The sequence below is a fragment of the Thalassophryne amazonica genome, chromosome 2, assembly GCF_902500255.1.
Source record: "Thalassophryne amazonica chromosome 2, fThaAma1.1, whole genome shotgun sequence".
Taxonomy (NCBI): domain Eukaryota; kingdom Metazoa; phylum Chordata; class Actinopteri; order Batrachoidiformes; family Batrachoididae; genus Thalassophryne; species Thalassophryne amazonica.
In genome coordinates this window covers 155,595,258-155,616,309 of record NC_047104.1, presented here as the reverse complement: position 1 = coordinate 155,616,309, position 21,052 = coordinate 155,595,258, and the positions used below count along the sequence as shown (strand labels likewise).

General features: G+C 41.2%; 1 protein-coding gene across 1 annotated transcript in view; it reads right to left on the bottom strand.

Annotated features, from left to right (window-relative positions):
* Positions 1-21,052, bottom strand: part of gramd2aa (GRAM domain containing 2Aa) — a 97,036-nt gene that overhangs the window by 64,086 nt on the left and 11,898 nt on the right. The window contains exons 2-3 of the mRNA XM_034159811.1: positions 18,115-18,183; positions 23-80 (exon numbers count right to left, since the gene is read on the bottom strand). Of these exons, the coding sequence (XP_034015702.1) occupies positions 23-80; positions 18,115-18,183 (127 nt within the window). The remainder of the gene's footprint in view (positions 1-22; positions 81-18,114; positions 18,184-21,052) is intronic.

Below are 21,052 nucleotides of genomic sequence, written 5' to 3'. Positions count from 1 at the left end.
GTAACGATTTAGTTCAACTCACCGAGCCGCGGTAACATTTTTTCACATCTTCATATGACAGATCTTCAATCAGCTGAAACCTGGAATCAAAGAAACACAATCCACTTTATTTATGATAATCTATTCTGGAAAAAAAACAAAACAAACAAAAACAAATCAAATATAAAACAGTTAAGCCCTGGTCCCACCAAATAATGAACAGTGAATAATGAGCCATGCAGCATGTTTTTGGTACGAGACAAGGTATTCAACAATCGTGGGAGAATAGAGGCTCTGAGAGGCTCTTAAGGTCCACTGACACTGACACAGGCATGTTTTTGCTTCACAACACATCATGACCTGTGTCATGTTGTGTCATGCTGGAGAGTAAACCCGTCTTTAACTGCTGCAGACAGGATGCCAGAGGGGCGCTGGTGCATGTGTGCAAAACAGTGATTTTGGACACATTAATGGATGAACACAAAGTTAAAAGTTGGAGGAGGATCTGCAGGCAGTCTGGCTGCAGCCAGACTCTGCAGTCTGATTTCCCTTCTAGTTTTGTTTTTGTGCAGGGCTGCAGGTCTGCGCTCTGATTTCTCTTCTAATTTATCTTTCGTCCTTTGACCGTAAGCTGCTTGCGTGCGTGCGAACGAACCGTCCGTGAGTAAATGTGGAGATGTCTGGAGTTATACTTGATGTGGACATGTCCTGTCTCTGGCAATCAGTCTGTGAGCAGGACTTAATGTCCTTTTTTTGTCCTTTATTTAACACAATTATGAGAGTTTGAGGGGAGAGTGAGGAACTGCCTGCAGCCAGCCAGTTTTTTCTTTTAATTGTTCACATATGCACGCGTGAACAAATCGTCCGTGAGTAGACTGGAGACGTCCGGACTTTTTACTGGATGTGGACATGTCCTGTCTCTGGCAATCAGTCTTTGAGCAGGACTTTAATGGACTTTATTTAAACACATTTGTGAGAGAAGAGTGAGGAGCTGCAGCAGCAGTCAGGCTGCAATCAGCAGCATTTTTTATTTCTGTGCTCTTTGAGCGTCTAGTTTTACTGCACTGTGTACATGGTATAGAAACAATCCTGCGTGATTTATACTTTGGGAAAAATGGAACATAGCAGGAATCATAAATTGGCGTCAGGTAAAGTATTGTGAAGGTGTGGCTTCCAGTCACATTGAGTTCCGTCACTTTGCTCTGAATTTTTGGCGTCCGATTTGCTTCGTCCTTTGCATCCCTCGTGCTGTTCTGGCCTTGAGCTGCATCGTCTCGGCACTGGGTTGCTTCCACGTGGCATCGTCACGACGCTGCATGATGCAACTCGAAGTAGCGAATACGTGATGGCTTAAAGCGTGGATCATTCTTCAAATAATGGCTGACACACCCATGCTCATTATTCATGGCTTATTATTCGGTGGGACCGAGGCTTTACTCCAACACAAAACCCGTTCAGATAGTGTGTGTGTGTGTGTGTGTGTGTGTGTGTGTGTGTGTGTGTGTGTGTGTGTGTGTGTGTGTGTGTGTGTGTGTGTGTGTGTAACTGTAGGCCATTTGCTGAGCCAATTAACAACTTGGAAACAAGAGACTTGATGAATCAGCTGTTGTTGCAACGTGTACACTTGGAAAACACTGATCTCCAGGAGCAGGGCTGGTGACCTCTGACCTGCTCTCCAAACTTCATATAGGAGGCCCTCTAGAGGTAAGATGCTGTCTGCACACAGCTGCTGGTCTTTAAGGAATTTATTCCAAATGGGTTACAAATATGTGTTCGATTGTTTTTCTAACATTTTTCAGTTTCAGCACGTCCAAGATGTACAAACCCTTTGCTTTGTGTTGAACTTGAAGAGAGATGCTGTGCAGCATAAATACTGTGTGTGCTTCTTTCGCCACCGGCTGCTCGTTGCCTATAAATACGCTGCAGGGTTTGTCTGCTCCCAGGTGGAGAGAGGAGAGTGATTATTAAAACCACAGGAGGCTCTCTGTGGGGATGAAGCTCCTCTGCAGGTCTCCTCTCACTCTCCATCTGTCTCACACCAGAGCGGCTGTTAATCGGCACAGACAGTGACACGTCTGTTCCCGTCACGGCTTCGCAGACAAGGTCATGTGAGACACGCTGGACAGGAAGTACTACCTGAATGAAAAAGAATTTCTCACAGGATCACAATGTCCTGTGGTTTGGAAGGTTCAGGTTCCCGGGCCTGTGGGCGAGTGTGTACGTGCATGTAGTCACAGTTGTCTGTCATCTCAGCGCCCTCGGCTTTGAGGCTGAACACTGAAGCTAATTACAAGCTCAAAGAGTCCTAAATTGAATCCTAAATTAATTAATTTTGCTATCAGAGAATACACACACACACACACACACATACACACATATTATACACACACACATACATACATACATACATACACACACATTATACACACACACATACATACATACATACATACACACACATATGTACACACACATCTGTATTATAATAGCCAAGTGGCCTCTGTGTGTGTGTGTATGGCAGGGGTGGCCAAGTTCGGTCCTCAAGAGCCACATTCCTGAAACTCTTAGTTGTCTCTCTGCTCCAACACACCTAAATCCAATGAAAGACTCGTTAGCAGACGTTTAATGAGCCTTTCAATGGATTCAGGTGTGTTGGAGCAGGGAGACAACTAAGAGTGTCAGGAATGTGGCTCTCAAGGACTGAACTTGGCCACCCCTGGTGTATGGCTTCGATCACGGAGAAACTGGGGAGAGCTGACATTTGCCGCCGTTTGGTATGTTTATGTATTTTGGGTCAAGGATGAACACTGCGAAAACGGAAAGTTGATTGGACAAACATTTTTGGAGAAATTAGAGATTTTAGCTAACCAGTAAACAATGGGTGTTGTGCTGCAATGCACCATGGGAGTTTGAGGGTTTGGGGTTTTAAATGTTGTTATTGTGGTTCATGTTAGTTTAACAGTGTTGTTAGTGTTATTGATTTACGGTGTTTTTGTAGTTCAATTGGTATTCAATTTAGTTAATTGTCATGCCGCCGTTACCATGAGTGAGAAGTGTAGTGCATTTGATGTCTTCCATCACCGTCTGTTTGTGGGTCCATAAAAATAAAAGCACCTGCTTGTGACAGAAAGCAGAAAAGACAAAAAGTTCTCTGTGTGTGCGTGCGTGTATATAACTTCAATCACAGACAAACTGTGGAGAGCTGACATTTGCCATTTGGTATGCTTGTGCTTGTGTATTTTGGGCCAAGGGTTAACGCTGCAAATACAGAACATTGATAGGACTAATATTTTGGGAGAAACTACGGATATTAGCTAATGTTGCTAATTACATTTTGGACGAAATCATCTTTATATTAAAAGTGTGCCTGAGTCAGTGTGTGATTTTATTTAGTAAGCTCAATCTAAGTACATAATATAATTGTAAATACGTAAAAAATACATGGATGACAAAAAAGTGAAAATACCTATTTTCATTGTGTCCATTTAAAAATCTAATTACAAAACAGAAGTAATAATAAAATAATACTGACAATAATGATGATGATGATAATAATAATAATAATAATAATAATAATAAGAGTGTGTATATGATAAGAACCTAAACAATTTATAAATACATTAAGACAGTAAATAACAAAAAAAAAAAAATGTAATTAACAGCAAATAAGAGGGTTGAGTTCTTCTAAAAACTGTTGAGGTCTAAGGTTCTAAAAACATTCTGAAATCACACACCATTCCAACCCATTACACAAACTTTGTACAATTTATTAGCACCCTTGAAAAATGCCAGCAACCTATTTTAGAAACATTTTAGAAAAGTGGCCTTTTACTGTGGGCAGTCTAAGGCACACCTGTGCACTAATCATGGTGTCTAATCAGCATCTTGATATGGCACACCTGTGAGGTGGGATGGATTATCTCAGCAAAGGAGAAGTGCTCACTATCACAGATTTAGACTGGTTTGTGAACAATATTTGAGGGAAATGGTGATATTGTGTATGTGGAAAAAGTTTTAGATCTTTGAGTTCATCTCATACAAAATGGGAGCAAAACCACAAGTGTTGCGTTTACATTTTTGTTGAGTATATATATACATGCACATACATACATACAATGGTGGGCACAGCTAACCAAAAATTTAGCTTCGATAACAGCTAATCAGCTAACTGACAAGTTATCTTTTATAAAGCTAAACTGATAAACCACCCAAAAATTTGTCGGAAGCTACAGCTAACCAAAAAAAAAAGTGCAATACTTTAAAACTAAAAACATATAGCTGATATTTTCACCTAATAAAACTTCAGACGTGATGTTAATTTAAATAACTTGTCCAAAATTAGTTAGGTTAAAATTTTTAACCATAAGTTAAAACTGTATGCTCCCTCTTTCCGTATATATATATATATATATATATATATATATATATATATATATATATATATACACATACACACACACACACACACCTTGGCAGAATGTTTGATTTTTCTGGCCATTTCTCAGAAAATATGAATGAAAACATAAAAATGTTTTTTCCACTCATGGTTAGTGGTTGTGTGAAGCCATTTATTGTTAAACAACTGTGTTTACTCTTTTTAAATCATAATTACAACAGAAACTAACAAAATGACCCTCATCAAAAGTTTACCTATTTGTACAAACTTGCTTTTAACTAGTTTTATGTTATTGCTGCTTTTAGTTTCTGTATTTTTATTTCTGTGTTCTTAAATTCCTGTAAAGCACTTACAAATAAACTTTACTTACTTACTACTTACTTACAGACTATGGTGATTTTGGCCTGATAACATGCACACAATGAGATGAGTTTCCTCCGCAGGGTTGCTGGGCGCTCCCTTAGAGATAGGGTGAGGAGCTCGGTCACTTGGGAGGAGCTCGGAGTCGAGCCGCTGCTCCTCCACTTCAAAAGGAGCCGGCTGAGGTGGCTCGGGCATCTTTTTCGGATGCCCCCTGGACACCTTGCTGGAGAGGTGTTCCGGGCACGTCCCATCGAGAGGAGGCCCTGGGGAAGACCCAGGACACTCTGGAGGGACAACGTCTTGCAGCTGGCTTGGGAACGCCTCGGGGTTCCCCTGGAGGAGCTGGGGGAGGTGTGTGTGGATCAGGAGGTCTGGGCGGCTTTGCTCGAGCTGCTGCCCCGGACCTCGGATGAAGCGGAAGAAAATTGATGGATGGATGGATGGATGGATGGAACATGCACACAAGTTGACAAACAGGTATGAATGGCTACAAAAGGTAACCATCCTCACCTGTGGTCTGTTTGCTTGTAATCAGTGTGTGTGTATAAAAAGTCAGTGAGTTTCTGGGCTCCTGAAACGCGCTTGCATATTTCATCCAGTGCTGTGCTGACATTCCTGGTTTCTGAATCATAGGCAAAGCAAAATAATTGTCAAAGAAAAGGTCATTTGTACTGTATAAATCAAGAAAGGGATTAAAAATATATCCAAGGGACTGAGAATGACAATCAGTGGTGTTCAAACGCTAATAAGAAGTGGAAAATGAGGGATTCTGTTGGAACCAAACCACGGTCAGGTAAACCAACAAAAATGTCAGCAACAACTGCCAGCAAAAATTTTTCAGGATGCAAAGAAAAACCCACAAATAACTTCAGCTGAAATACAAGACTCTGAGAAAAAGTGGTGTGGATGTTTCAAGATGCATAATAAGGAGGCACTTGAAGAAAAATGGGCTGTATGGTCGAGTCACCAGAAGAAAGCCATTACTTTGCAAATGCCACAAGGTATCCCGCTTACAATATGCCAAACAGCACAGTGGTGAGACCAAAATGTAACTTTTTTGGCCACAACCATCAATGTTACATTTGGAGAGGAGTCAACAAAGCCTATAATGAAAGGTACACCCTTCCTTCTGTGAAGCACAGAGGTGGATTACAGATGTTTTTGGGATGTGTGAGCTACAAAGGCACAGGAAACTCGGTCAAAATTAATAGCAGGATGAATGCAGCATGTTATCAGAAAATACTGGAGGAAAATTCGCACTCATCAGCCTGGAAGCTGCGCATGAGACATGCTTGGATGTTCCAACATGACAATGATCTGAAACACAAGGCCAAGTCGACCTGTCATTGGCTACAGCAGAATAAAGTAAAGATTCTGGACTGGCCATCTCAGTCTCCTGACCTCAATATCATTGAGCCACTCTGGGGAGATCTCAAACATGCAGTTCATGGAAGACAGCCTAGGAATTCAGAGGAACAGGAGGCTTTTTGGCAAGAAGAATGAGCAGCTTTACCATCAGAAAAAAATAAAGAGCCTCACCCACAGCTCCCACAAAAGACTCCAATGGGCAACCAAGGTATTAAGAACATGGGTATGTAAACTTTTGATCAGGGTCATTTGGGTAGTTTCTGTTGTCATTATAATTTAAAAAGCCTAAACACAGTTGTTTAACAATAAATGGCTTCACACAACCACTAACCATGAGTGAAAATAAAAATTTTGAACATGGTCAAAATTTTCCTGATTGGTCACTTTGTTCTACAATGCAAATACCAGAGATCACACACATTTTCATGCTCTGATTGGGTATCTGTTTTTTGTGCCAAAAACATACACAATCAAGTGTTAGAAAATGGCAATGGGAGACGGGCCTTTACCCCGATGTTTGTGGCTCTACTCTAAGTGGACAGCGCACAGTTTAGCTGTTCGCTCATCTCAATGTTTGGCCAGAGTGAATGAATTGTGTCGCTCCAGTAGCTTTGATTCAAACTATACTTGAGGTCAAGTGACATACTGCCAAAGACACGCTGAGGAACTGATGATCCAACTGATTTACCATTTTTTGGTTTATCAAATTTTTTTAATTGCAAATATCACAGCCAAGCTCAAGGGAAAGACAAAAGGGAGGAGACCATCTGTGACTGAAGGAAAGATTCATTTAGAAGAAATGAAAAAGTAAATAATGCCTGAGATGTAAATCAGTAAAATCACTCAGTGTTCTTCATGGATGAATGAACAAAGAAACACACTTCAACAAACCAAATCCATAAGAAGAAGGAGACAGACTGCCATCAGATTACAGAGATGAAGAAATCAGCCATCACGCATGAGTGGCGTTCCCCTGACGACTTCCTGATGTCTTAAAAAGGAGAATGTAACATGAAGTGGAAGTAACAGGTAGAGGGCGCATCAGAGCTGTCAGCCAATACCTGAAAATTCTATTTAAATATCTAACCCAGCCATTCCAACAGTCGTCATCCCCTCACGTCATACCTGTCCCTTCTCCCCTCCCTCCTCTCATTCCTCTGTTGCCATCCAACAAAGCAGTGATACAGACAGAGCGTTCCTCTTGATACATACGCAGACAGAGCATTCCTCTTGATACGTACGCAGACAGAGCGTTCTTATTGATACGTACGCAGACAGAGGGTTGCTATTGATACGTACACAGACAGAGCGTTGCTACTGATACGGACGCAGACAGAGCGTTGCTACTGATACGGACGCAGACAGAGCGTTGCTATTGATACGGACGCAGACAGAGCGTTCCTCTTGATACGTACGCAGACAGAGCGTTGCTATTGATACATACGCAGACAGAGCGTTCCTCTTGATACGTAAGCAGACAGAGCATTGCTATTGATACGTACGCAGACAGAGCGTTCCTCTTGATACGTACGCAGACAGAGCGTTCCTATTGATACGTACGCAGACAGAGCGTTCCTATTGATACATACGCAGACAAAGCGTTCCTATTGATACATACACAGACAGAGCGTTCCTATTGATACAAACTCAGACAGAGTGTTCCTATTGATACATACACAGACAGAGCATTTCTCTTGATAGATACGCACGCAGACTGAGCATTCCTATTGATACATACTCAGACAGAGTGTTCCTATTGATACATACACAGACAGAGTGTTCCTATTGATACATACACAGACAGAGCGTTTTTCTTGATAGATACGCAGACAGAGCGTTCCCACTGATACATATACAGACAGAGCGTTCCTATTGATACATACGCAGACAGAGCGTTCCTCTTGATACGTAAGCAGACAGAGCATTGCTATTGATACGTACGCAGACAGAGCGTTCCTCTTGATACGTACGCAGACAGAGCGTTCCTATTGATACGTACGCAGACAGAACGTTCCTATTGATACATACGCAGACAAAGCGTTCCTATTGATACATACACAGACAGAGCGTTCCTATTGATACATACTCAGACAGAGTGTTCCTATTGATACATACACAGACAGAGCATTTCTCTTGATAGATACGCACGCAGACTGAGCATTCCTATTGATACATACTCAGACAGAGTGTTCCTATTGATACATACACAGACAGAGTGTTCCTATTGATACATACACAGACAGAGTGTTCCTATTGATACATACACAGACAGTGTTCCTATTGATACATACACAGACAGAGCGTTTTTCTTGATAGATACGCAGACAATCAATCAATCAACTTTTTTCTTGTATAGCGCCAAATCACAACAAACAGTTGCCCCAAGGCGCTCCACATTGCAAGGCAAGGCCATACAATAATTATGAAACACAGTCTACGTCTAAAGCAACATAACCAAGGGATGGTCCAGGGTCACCCGATCCAGCCCTAACTATAAGCCTTAGCGAAAAGGAAAGTTTTAAGCCTAATCTTAAAAGTAGAGAGGGTATCTGTCTCCCTGATCTGAATTGGGAGCTGGTTCCACAGGAGAGGAGCCTGAAAGCTGAAGGCTCTGCCTCCCATTCTACTCTTACAAACCCTAGGAACTACAAGTAAGCCCGCAGTCTGAGAGCGAAGCGCTCTAATGGGGTAATATGGTACTACGAGGTCCCTAAGATAAGATGGGACCTGATTATTCAAAACCTTATAAGTAAGAAGAAGAATTTTAAATTCTATTCTAGCATTAACAGGAAGCCAATGAAGGGAGGCCAACACGGGTGAGATATGCTCTCTCCTGCTAGTCCCCGTCAGTACTCTAGCTGCAGCATTCTGAACCAACTGAAGGCTTTTTAGGGAACTTTTAGGACAACCTGATAATAATGAATTACAACAGTCCAGCCTAGAGGAAATAAATGCATGAATTAGTTTTTCAGCATCACTCTGAGACAAGACCTTTCTGATTTTAGAGATATTGCGTAAATGCAAAAAGGCAGTCCTACATATTTGTTTAATATGCGCTTTGAATGACATATCCTGATCAAAAATAACTCCAAGATTTCTCACAGTATTACTAGAGATCAGGGAAATGCCATCCAGAGTAACGATCTGGTTAGACACCATGCTTCTAAGATTTGTGGGGCCAAGTACAATAACTTCAGTTTTATCTGAGTTTAAAAGCAGGAAATTAGAGGTCATCCATGTCTTTATGTCTGTAAGACAATCCTGCAGTTTAGCTAATTGGTGCGTATCCTCTGGCTTCATGGATAGATAAAGCTGGGTATCATCTGCGTAACAATGAAAATTTAAGCAATACCGTCTAATAATACTGCCCAAGGGAAGCATGTATAAAGTGAATAAAATTGGTCCTAGCACAGAACCTTGTGGAACTCCATAATTAACTTTAGTCTGTGAAGAAGATTCCCCATTTACATGAACAAACTGTAATCTATTAGACAAATATGATTCAAACCACCGCAGCGCAATGCCTTTAATACCTATGACATGCTCAAATCTCTGTAATAAAATTTTATGGTCAACAGTATCAAAAGCAGCACTGAGGTCCAACAGAACAAGCACAGAGATAAGTCCACTGTCCGAAGCCATAAGAAGATCATTTGTAACCTTCACTAATGCTGTTTCTGTACTATGATGAATTCCAAAACCCAGTATCAGTGGGAACAGAGCGTTCCCACTGATACATATACAGACAGAGCGTTCCTATTGATACATACGCAGGCAGAGCGTTTCTCTTGATATACGCAGACAGAGCATTCCCACTGATACATATACAGACAGAGCGTTCCCACTGATACATATACAGACAGAGCGTTCCTATTGATACATACGCAGACAGAGCGTTCCCATTGATACAGACAGAGCGTTCCTATTGATACATACGCAGAGCGTTTCTCTTGATACATACGCAGAGCGTTTCTCTTGATACATACGCAGAGCGTTTCTCTTGATACATACGCAGAGCGTTTCTCTTGATACATACGCAGACAGAGCGTTTCTCTTGATACATACGCAGAGCGTTTCTCTTGATACATACGCAGAGCGTTTCTCTTGATACATACGCAGAGCGTTTCTCTTGATACATACGCAGACAGAGCGTTTCTCTTGATAGAGATGCAGACAGAGCGTTGCCATTGATACATATACAGACAGAGCGATCCTATTGATACATACGCAGACAGAGCATTTCTCTTGATACATACGCAGACAGAGCGTTCCTCTGGGATAAATATTTAAATAGAATTTGAAGGTATTAGTTGACAGCTCTGGTGCGCCCCCTACCTGTTACTTCCGCTTCATGTTGCATTCTCCTTTTAAGGACATCAGGAAGTCGTCAGGGGAACGTCACTCATGCGTGATGTCTGATTTCTTCATCTCTGTAATCTGATGGCAGTCGGTCTCCTTCTTCTCAAGGGTTTGGTTTGTTGAATCACTTTGGGTTTCTTTGTTCATTCATCCACAAAGAACACTGAGTGATTTTACTGATTTACATCTCATGCATTATTTATTTTTTCATTTCTTTTAAATGAATCTTTCCTTCAGTCGATGGTCTCCTCCCTTTTCAATCAATCAATCAATCAATCAACATTTATTTATAAAGCGCTTTACAGCACCGACTGGTGTCCAAAGTGCTTAACATTAAAAACACAAATTTACAAAAATAAAACACATATAAAATAAAATTTTAAAACAACACATTAAAAAGAACATAAAAATAACAGAACATGTCACCTCCCCACTAAGTGTTAAAAGCCAGTTTAAATAAATAAGTCTTTAAGTTAGATTTAAAAAGTGCTAGGTCAGGAATAGTACGTAACTCAAGAGGTAGCTTGTTCCACAGTCTGGGGTCAGCTACCGCGAAAGCATGATCACCCCAGGGTTTATATCTTGACTTTGGAACATCTAAGTAAAGCTGGCCAGACGCCCTTAATGTCCTACTGTAGGTGCGCAAAGTTAAAATTTCAGACAAGTAGGGAGGTGCAAGGCTATAAATAGCTTTAAAAACAAACAATAAAATTTTAAAATCAATTCTAAAATGAACTGGAAGCCAGTGGAGTGAGTACAGGACGGGCGCAATATGCTCACGTCTAAAAGTGTTTGTTAGAAGACAAGCAGCAGCATTCTGCACCAACTGGAGACGTGCAAGAGATGACTGATTAATGCCCGAATAAAGTGCATTACAATAATCAAGTCTGGAGCTGATGAAAGCATGAATGGCGTCTCAAGATCACGTCTACTGAGAAAGTGCTTTATTTTAGCCAAAAGGCGAAGTTGGAAAAAAACTAGCTTTGACAACAGAGTTTATCTGTTGATGAAACCTCAAACAACTGTCAAATATCACTCCCAAATTCTTGACAGCTGGTTTTACATAGTTAGCCAAAGCACCAAAATTTGGTGTTACCACATTTGGTATGCCAGAGCGCTCAAACACCATGATCATCATTCAGGTAAAGGAAGTTTTGGGACAGCCACTGCTTTACATCAGGAATACAATTAAATAATGATGACAAAGCATCACTCCCATTAGTCCTCACAGGCAGATAGATTTGCAGATCATCTGCATAACAATGAAAGGACAGGTTGTGCTGGGTTATAATTGACCCCAATGGCAGAATGTACAAAGAAAACAGAATCGGCCCAAGGACAGAACCCTGCGGCACTCCACAGCACAGAGGAGCAGTTGATGAGGAAAGGTCCCCAATCATGACAGAAAAGCTCCTTTCAGCCAAATATGATCTAAACCACTTAAGTGCAGTACCATGAATGCCAATAAAATGTTCTAACTGGGAGACAAGTACTGTGTGATCCACAGTATCAAAGGCTGCTGTGAGGTCCAACAGAACCAGCACAGCAGGATTCCCTGCATCCACCAACAGAGTAATATCATTATGAACTTTTAAAAGTGCTGACTCAGTGCTGTGCTTTTGTCCTTCTCTTGACCTCAGCTGTGATATAAAAAAATACACTCAACAAAAATATAAACGCAACACTTTTGGTTTTGCTCCCATTTTGTATGAGATGAACTCAAAGATCTAAAACTTTTTCCACATACACAATATCACCATTTCCCTCAAATATTGTTCACAAACCAGTCTAAATCTGTGATAGTGAGCACTTCTCCTTTGCTGAGATAATCCATCCCACCTCACAGGTGTGCCATATCAAGATTAGACACCATGATTAGTGCACAGGTGTGCCTTAGACTGCCCACAATAAAAGGCCACTCTGAAAGGTGCAGTTTTGTTTTATTGGGGGGGATACCAGTCAGTATCTGGTGTGACCACCATTTGCTTCATGCAGTGCAACACATCTCCTTCGCATAGAGTTGATCAGGTTGTCAATTGTGGTCTGTGGAATGTTGGTCCACTCCTCTTCAATGGCTGTGCGAAGTTGCTGGATATTGGCAGGAACTGGTACACGCTGTCGTATACGCCGGTCCAGAGCATCCCAAACATGCTCAATGGGTGACATGTCCGGTGAGTATGCCGGCCATGTAAGAACTGGGACATTTTCAGCTTCCAAGAATTGTGTACAGGTCCTTGCAACATGGGGCCGTGCATTATCCTGCTGCAACATGAGGTGATGTTCTTGGATGTATGGCACAACAATGGGCCTCAGGATCTCGTCACGGTATCTCTGTGCATTCAAAATGCCATCAATAAAATGCACCTGTGTTCTTCGTCCATAACAGACGCCTGCCCATACCATAACCCCACCGCCACCATGGGCCACTTGATCCACAACATTGACATCAGAAAACCGCTCACCCACACGACGCCACACACGCTGTCTGCCATCTGCCCTGAACAGTGTGAACCGGGATTCATCCGTGAAGAGAACACCTCTCCAACGTGCCAAACACCAGCGAATGTGAGCATTTGCCCACTCAAGTCGGTTACGACGACGAACTGGAGTCAGGTCGAGACCCCGATGAGGACGACGAGCATGCAGATGAGCTTCCCTGAGACGGTTTCTGACAGTTTGTGCCAAATTCTCTGAAACGTCTTTGGAGACGGCTTATGGTAGAGAAATGAACATTCAATACACGAGCAACAGCTCTGGTTGACATTCCTGCTGTCAGCATGCCAACTGCACGCTCTCTCAAATCTTGCGACATCTGTGGCATTGTGCTGTGTGATAAAACTGCACCTTTCAGAGTGGCCTTTTATTGTGGGCAGTCTAAGGCACACCTGTGCACTAATCATGGTGTGTAATCAGCATCTTGATATGGCACACCTGTGAGGTGGGATGGATTATCTCAGCAAAGGAGAAGTGCTCACTATCACAGATTTAGACTGGTTTGTGAACAATATTTGAGAGAAATGGTGATATTGTGTATATGGAAAAAGTTTTAGATCTTTGAGTTCATCTCATACAAAATGGGAGCAAAACCAAAAGTGTTGCGTTTATATTTTTGTTGAGTGTATATTAACCAAAAATGGTAAGTCAGTTGGATCATCAGTTCCTCAGTATGTCACTTGACCTCAAAGTATAGTTTGAATCAAAGCTACCGGAGTGACACAGACTCATTCTCTCTGATCAAACACTGAGATGCACGATGAGAGAACAGCTAAACTGTGCGCTGTCCAGTTAGAGAAGAGCCTTTAAAGGCCTTTGCCGATTTCTGACACTTGATTGTGTACATTTTTGGCACAAAAAACAATCAGATACCCAATCGGAGCATGAAAATGTGTGTGATCTCTGATAATATTTGCATTGTAGAACATAGTGACCAATCAGGAAAATTTTGACCGTGTTCAAAACTTTTGTTTTCACTCATGGTTAGTGGTTGTGTGAAGCCATTTATTGTTAAACAACTGTGTTTAGTCTTTTTAAATCATAATGACAACAGAAACTACCCAAAAGACACTGATCAAAAGTTGAATCGGAAAGTAAAATTTCAGTGTCTAGAGATAACAATGAAAGGAAGTCTACTCTACTGAAAAAGTTGTCAAAAATCTCTTTATGAAGGGACTGAACCATGTTTCTTTATGTCCTTTAAAATACTTTGAAAGTCTCATTTATTTTTTTCTTCTGTTGAAGAAGCAACTCCACATCCAGCACATCTAATTGCTGGTATAGACTTTGTTTCTTTCCGTTACCTCAAAGCAGTGGTGGGCAAAGCTAACCAAAAAGTTAGCTTTGATAGCCGTTAATCCACTAACTGAAAAGTTAACTTTTATAAAGCTAAACTGATAAATCCCTAAAAAAAAATCTGTTTGTTAAAAGTGATTCAACACTTTTAGCAAATGTGTGGCACTTGGTGTTCACATTGCCATCTATTGGCCAGTAGATGGCAATGTTCATGGCAGTGTGCCACACATTCGCTAAAAATGATGAAGGAATTAAACAGAATTTTAAGTTGTCAAATTACCTTTTTTTAACAAATGAAAAAAATTACATGTTTACAAATACAGATTTATTTGTAAAACCCACCACATGTTTCAGATGAGATGAGAGATGAGATTTATTGTCATTGTCATTATTGTCATATTGTCATTACACGAGTGCAACAATAATGAAATTACGTTTACTCTCCAATTGCCTCAGACAAGATACAGCAATTAATCCACAGTTATTACTTGTTTACTGTAATAATGGGACACATCAGAATTAAAGACAACACATATACATTTGACATTGTTTATGTGCACTAAACATGAAGCAGTCCGTCATCTGAATTGAGAAAAAGTGGGTGAAGGCTGCAGCAGGAGCAGCCCACGCCGCCCAGCTTGGGGAGTTGAAGGCTGCAGCAGTAAAAACCAGGCTGCCTTCGAGGTGGCAGGGAGGAAGCCAGGGTGAGGGGAGTGGAGAGACATGAGGGGGTAATAGGGTTGGAGGGAGGGAGACATGCGTTGTGTGCAGATGAGTTAAGTTTCTGTCAGTTTCTGTCTGTGTGTGTGTGTAAAGTCTGATGTTGCTAGGCAACAGCAGACTGGAAGGGGGGTAGATAGATGAGAAGGGGGAGCCAAATTCCTTCACCAAGGCCGTAGATCCTTCTGGGGAAGAGCAGGGCATTTGACCTTCAGGAGCCGATAGGGCTGCCATGTTGATGTTAGGTGGAGAGATACAGAATTCCATTTACTGCACCTCTGACCGTCGAGAGTCAAAATTATGAAGAATATTCTCTGGTCCTCAGCAGCACATTCCTTTGCAATGCAGCGATATGGTCCAAGATGGTATCCATTTTGCATTTGAGTTCAAGAGTTCACGCGGTCTGAGATTACACAGCATTACCCAACTCATTAATCATGATGGACAGATGAGGGGACAGGATTCTGGAAGCAGCAGTCTTGCTAATATCAATAACTGTGTGTAACTGTAATAACTGTGTGTGATAACTTCAGTAACTGTGCGTTATACTGACCGGCCAACCACTGACGTCAGGAAACTAATGTACCCAGAATGCAATGTGGCATTTGTGTCTAAACCCAAAAACCTTCAAAATTAGTGCATTATTTTAATACTAACACATATAGCTGATATTTTCACTTTGCAAAACGAAAGACGTAATGTTAATTTCAATAACTTGTCCGCAATTAGTTTGTTTAAACTTATAATTATAAGTCAAAACTGCCTGCCTGTGCAAGCCTGGTCTGTATGGTGTGAAGACAAATTATCTTCCTTTGTTTCTGGTAGTCGGCTCTCCTCTGCCTGCAGAGGATATAGCTCTACCATTCATGGCTGTCTGTCTGCTACAAAACATGTAACAGGCAGGCACTATACTCTATGATTTCACACTTTACAAATGCTTTTAACTATTAAGCTTTATTCACTATGCCCGCAATATGTTATGACAATATGTTATGCAATATGACAATATGTTAGCGGTCTAAAAGTTATTGGAACCAAATTGGTCGGAAGCTAATTGGTCGCTGATGGTTTTCAGTGTTATCTGGAAAGCTAATCCGCTCATGAAAACGTTAGCTTTGATAATTAGCGGTTAGCAAATTAGCCAACTGTGCCCACCACTGCCTCCGAGTTAGTAACATGGTGTGAAACATGCTACACAGTTAATGAATTCATGATGTACTTTCAGTTCTAATTTAATACATCTATATATTAATAGCCAAGTGGCCTCTGTGAGTGTGTGTGTGTGTGTGTGTGTGTGCGTGCGTGCAGCTTTGATCACAGACAAACTGGGGAGAGCTGACATTTTCTGTTTGTTATGTTTATGTATTGTGTGTCAAGAATGAACACAGCAAAAACGGAACGTTGAGGTAGGACTAATATTATTGGAGAAATTAGGGATATTAGGTAACAACAGTGAACAATGGATGTTGATGTCAGTATGAATCAGTCCCTGGTAACCAGACAAACTCTGAACAAAGGAAATATCTCAACCAGTTGTAAAACATGACATCAATTAAATGTGCCAAATAATAAACACAGTTATTCACAAAACTTTCTCATTTTATTTTCCTGCACCTTCAGTTAAAATCATTGTAGAAACTTTGTATCATTTATTACCACCCTTGAAAAATGTTGGCTACCTATTTTATAAACACGACCCAATCTAGATCCCATGGATCCCTGTGGACAACCCGTTAGTCTCTGTTTAATTGGCTCCACATTGAAAATGTAAAACTCTGGCAAAGTGTCACGATTTCCAGAAGAAACAAGCAACTACAACAATCAAAAGAAGCCCCAAAGAAGAAATGTCTGTCCAAAGACCAAACCAAAGACACCTGAACTCCTCCAGTGCGGTGACCAACGTCACAGAGGAGTCGTATTATTTCACAGATTTGCAATAAAATGCTCAGAAAGGACAAACAAGGTCGAGTTCATAGCACCGTGAACCTTCCCTCAAAGTGTCACTCAAAGCAACTACACCTCTAACTATTAAGAACTTTTTGGTTTAGTTTAAAATAGTTTAAACTAATGAGTTATATACCCCCCCACCCCGCTCAGTTGTGAACGGGGAACCTAGCTATAGAGACTAAAAATGGTTTTGTTTTGTTTTTTTTATACCATGCTGTAAAAACTCTACCTCTGCTGTAAAGTTGTGCACTTTAACATGGATGTCTTTGGGGAGTGACTCACTTTTGGAGCCAGCCTCAAGTGGCCATTGAAGGAACTGCAAAATTTTCCATTTGTGTGTTGGCTTCATGTTTCCACCACATTGGCTATAATGACGTTGTCATGGCAACCAGGTGGTTCAACCACTGCTGAGCGAGTCTGCTTTTCTTCTCCTGTGGATACAGATCAGTCACGACTGGAAGACTCACCCTGTCAACTGCAACTAAATTAAATGTTCAACAAACAAAGCTACCTTATGATGTCACTGAAGATTTAATGATGTCATAATAAGAACACGTGTGTTCCCCTTTCAGATTCTGCAGAACAGAGACTTTATGTTCTGTTTATTTCTAGTTGTAATGTTCTTATTCATTATTTATTTGCGACATGTTGAGACACTTTTGTAATGCCATAAACTGTGTGTTTGTCACTGGTTGATGAGATGTTTTTGTTGTTGTTGTTGTTTTTGTTTTGTGAGGTGAATATTGGACCATGTGACTGTGAGCACAGACATCTGTCACACAGCTGCTGACAGAGGAACGTGCACAAAGCAGCAGGTGTGACACTCAGAGTTTGGTTCCGACTCCGAACAGGATCACAGCGTCCCAATCCTCCTTATGTAACACACACACACACACACACACACACACACACACACACACACACACACACACACACACACACACACACACACACACACACACACACACACACACACACACACACACACACACACACACACACACACACACCAGTACGACTGCACTAATTTAATCTGTGCTGGAACAGAAACATCCTCTGCAGACGGTCACTGTGTGTGTGTGTGTGTGTGTGTGTGCTCACGAGCCCCAACATTGTCTGACATCAAATGCAGCTGAAAAGAAGCTGTGTGAAGATGAAGGTGGTGTGAGCGTGCACCAGACTCGGGCTCGTACTTGTAGGGGTCGAGGTCGTGGGCCGACACCGGGCCTGTGTCTTCGCTCTGCTCCGTCATGCTTCTGGGCCTGAACACACAAACACATGGGTTAGCAGCACGGCTCCAAGCAGAACCTTTCCTAATGCCGGATGTAGCTTCAAAGCGACATCATTCCAAAAGGATCACGGGGGCAAACGGGTGGACACGGCCTTCAAAAATCAACACAGCAGAGATGCAACATTCAAAGGCTGATGTTGGTGCTTTATGTTCCGTTCAAAGTGTGTATCCAGAATCACAAAGTCGTAGAAACTAGGTCAGATTCTTGACCAGGCGCCAACAGGGGCGCTACACGTCTGACCTGAGTGACATCTCACTGAGCCGTTCTGCAACGCCAGCGTGACCCCAGAGGGCAGCAGAGGACAGAAAGACTCCAGTCAAACCGTGTGGTCAGGCAGCTCTCAAAAACTGAGTGACATCTCTGGAAGGAGACTGGTGAGGGAAGCCACCAAGACAACTCTGAAGGACTTCTCTGCTTCTCTGGATGTACTTTGAGAAACTGTACTTAGTCCAACTTTGTGTGCTGCATCACCAGTTCTACAGCTTCATGACAAAGTGGTATTGAGAAGATTTTCTTCCCCTGCTTGTTGTGGACACTGTGTCTGAGTATTTTATGACAAATACTCATAATTTGACCTCATCATGATTAATGTTATGTCCTGCTTTGGGCTTACATGGTTCGCAACGCACTTCCAGCCCCGCTGGGTGCTGGAGGACGGCACACAGGTGATACATATATGTGGTTGTAATTTGCCCCGGTTCTTTATGTAAAATACGGCCCTTTTCCAAGAACCAAACCCTTATACAACCCCTGGCAAAAATTATGGAATCACCGGCGTTGGAGGATCTTCATTCAGTTGTTTAATTTTGTAGAAAAAAAGCAGATCACAGACATGACAACTAAAGTCATTTCAAATGGCAACTTTCTGGCTTTAAGAAACACTATAAGAAATCAGGAAAAATAATTGTGGCAGTCAGTAACGGTTACTTTTTTAGACCAAGCAGAGGCAAAAAAAAAATATGGACTCACTCAATTCTGAGGAAAAAATTATGGAATCATGAAAAACAAAAGAACGCTCCAACACATCACTAGTATTTTGTTGCACCACCTCTGGCTTTTATAACAGCTTGCAGTCTCTGAGGCATGGACTTAATGAGTGACAAACAGTACTCTTCATCAATCTGGCTCCAATTTTCTCTGATTGCTGTTGCCATGATCAGCTTTGCAGGTTGGAGCCTTGTCATGGACCATTTTCTTCAACTTCCACCAAAGATTTTCAATTGGATTAAGATCCGGACTATTTGCAGGCCATGACATTGACCCTATGTGTCTTTTTGCAAGGAATGTTTTCACAGTTTTTGCTCTATGGCAAGATGCATTATCATCTTGAAAAATGATTTCATCATCCCCAAACATCCTTTCAATTGATGGGATAAGAAAAGTGTCCAAAATATCAACGTAAACTTGTGCATTTATTGATGATGTAATGACAGCCATCTCCCCAGTGCCTTTACCTGACATGCAGCCCCATATCATCAATGACTGTGGAAATTTACATGTTCTTTTCAGGCAGTCATCTTTATAAATCTCATTGGAACGGCACCAAACAAAAGTTCCAGCATCATCACCTTGACCAATGCAGATTCGAGATTCATCACTGAATATGACTTTCATCCAGTCATCCACAGTCCACGATTGCTTTTCCTTAGCCCATTGTAACCTTGTTTTTTTCCGTTTAGGTGTTAATGATGGCTTTCGTTTAGCTTTTCTGTAAGTAAATCCCATTTCCTTTAGGCGGTTTCTTACAGTTCGGTCACAGACGTTGACTCCAGTTTCCTCCCATTCGTTCCTCATTTGTTTTGTTGTGCATTTTCGATTTTTGAGACATATTGCTTTAAGTTTTCTGTCTTTGTAACGGTTGACAAAATGATTGCAGTTCACTTGTTTTACCAATAGATGGCACTTGTGTATTAAGAACGCATACAAGAAACTTTATTTAAATCATTTTATTTTGTACAAGTTTATATTGTTTTCCTATTATTGAAGCATAAATCGTAAGTGTATGTGAGTAATAATATTTAATTTTAGTCCATTTTGAGTGTATAAGTTTAACTACTTGAGTCTAGTTTGTCACGCGAACTACTTCCGGTTTTACGTTGTCAGTCTTCGCTAAAGTCAAACCCGAAAGTGCGTAAGTTAAGAAAGCCAATTAAAGAGTAAATGTCAAGTTTCAGTTCACCGGTTTGTTTACTAGCAGGCCAAAGTGGTATGTATATTTTATGTGTGTAATGTGCAGTTTTATGTGCACATTTGTGTATTATAAGCCAAGGCTAATGCTAAATTTTATGTTTGCTAGTTCTACGGTGGGAACTCTGAAGATGCAAAAAGGTGCAAAGACCACAGTAAACATCAGTCAAAAGAACTCTCAGGTCTCCTTTGTTTGTGGACAAACTGGCACAGTCTTGACACTTTGATGTCTTCCTTGGTCTACCAGTATGTTTGCCTTTAACAGCCTTCCCATGTTATTTGTATTTGGTCCAGAGTTTAGACACAGCTGACTGTGAACAACCAACATTTTTTGCAACATTGCGTGATGATTTACCTTCTTTTAAGAGTTCGATAATCCTCTCCTTTATTTCAGTTGATGTCTCTCGTGTTGGAGCCATGATTCATGTCAGTCCACTTGGTGCAACAGCTCTCCAAGGTGTGTTCACTCCTTTTTAGATGCAGACTAACGAGCAGATCTGATTTGATGCAGGTGTTAGTTTTGAGGATGAAAATTTACAGGGTGATTCCATAATTTATTCTTCAGAATTGAGTGATTCCATATTTTTTCCCTCTGCTTGGTCTAAAAAAGTAACCGTTACTGACTGCTACATTTTTTTTTTCCTGATTTCTT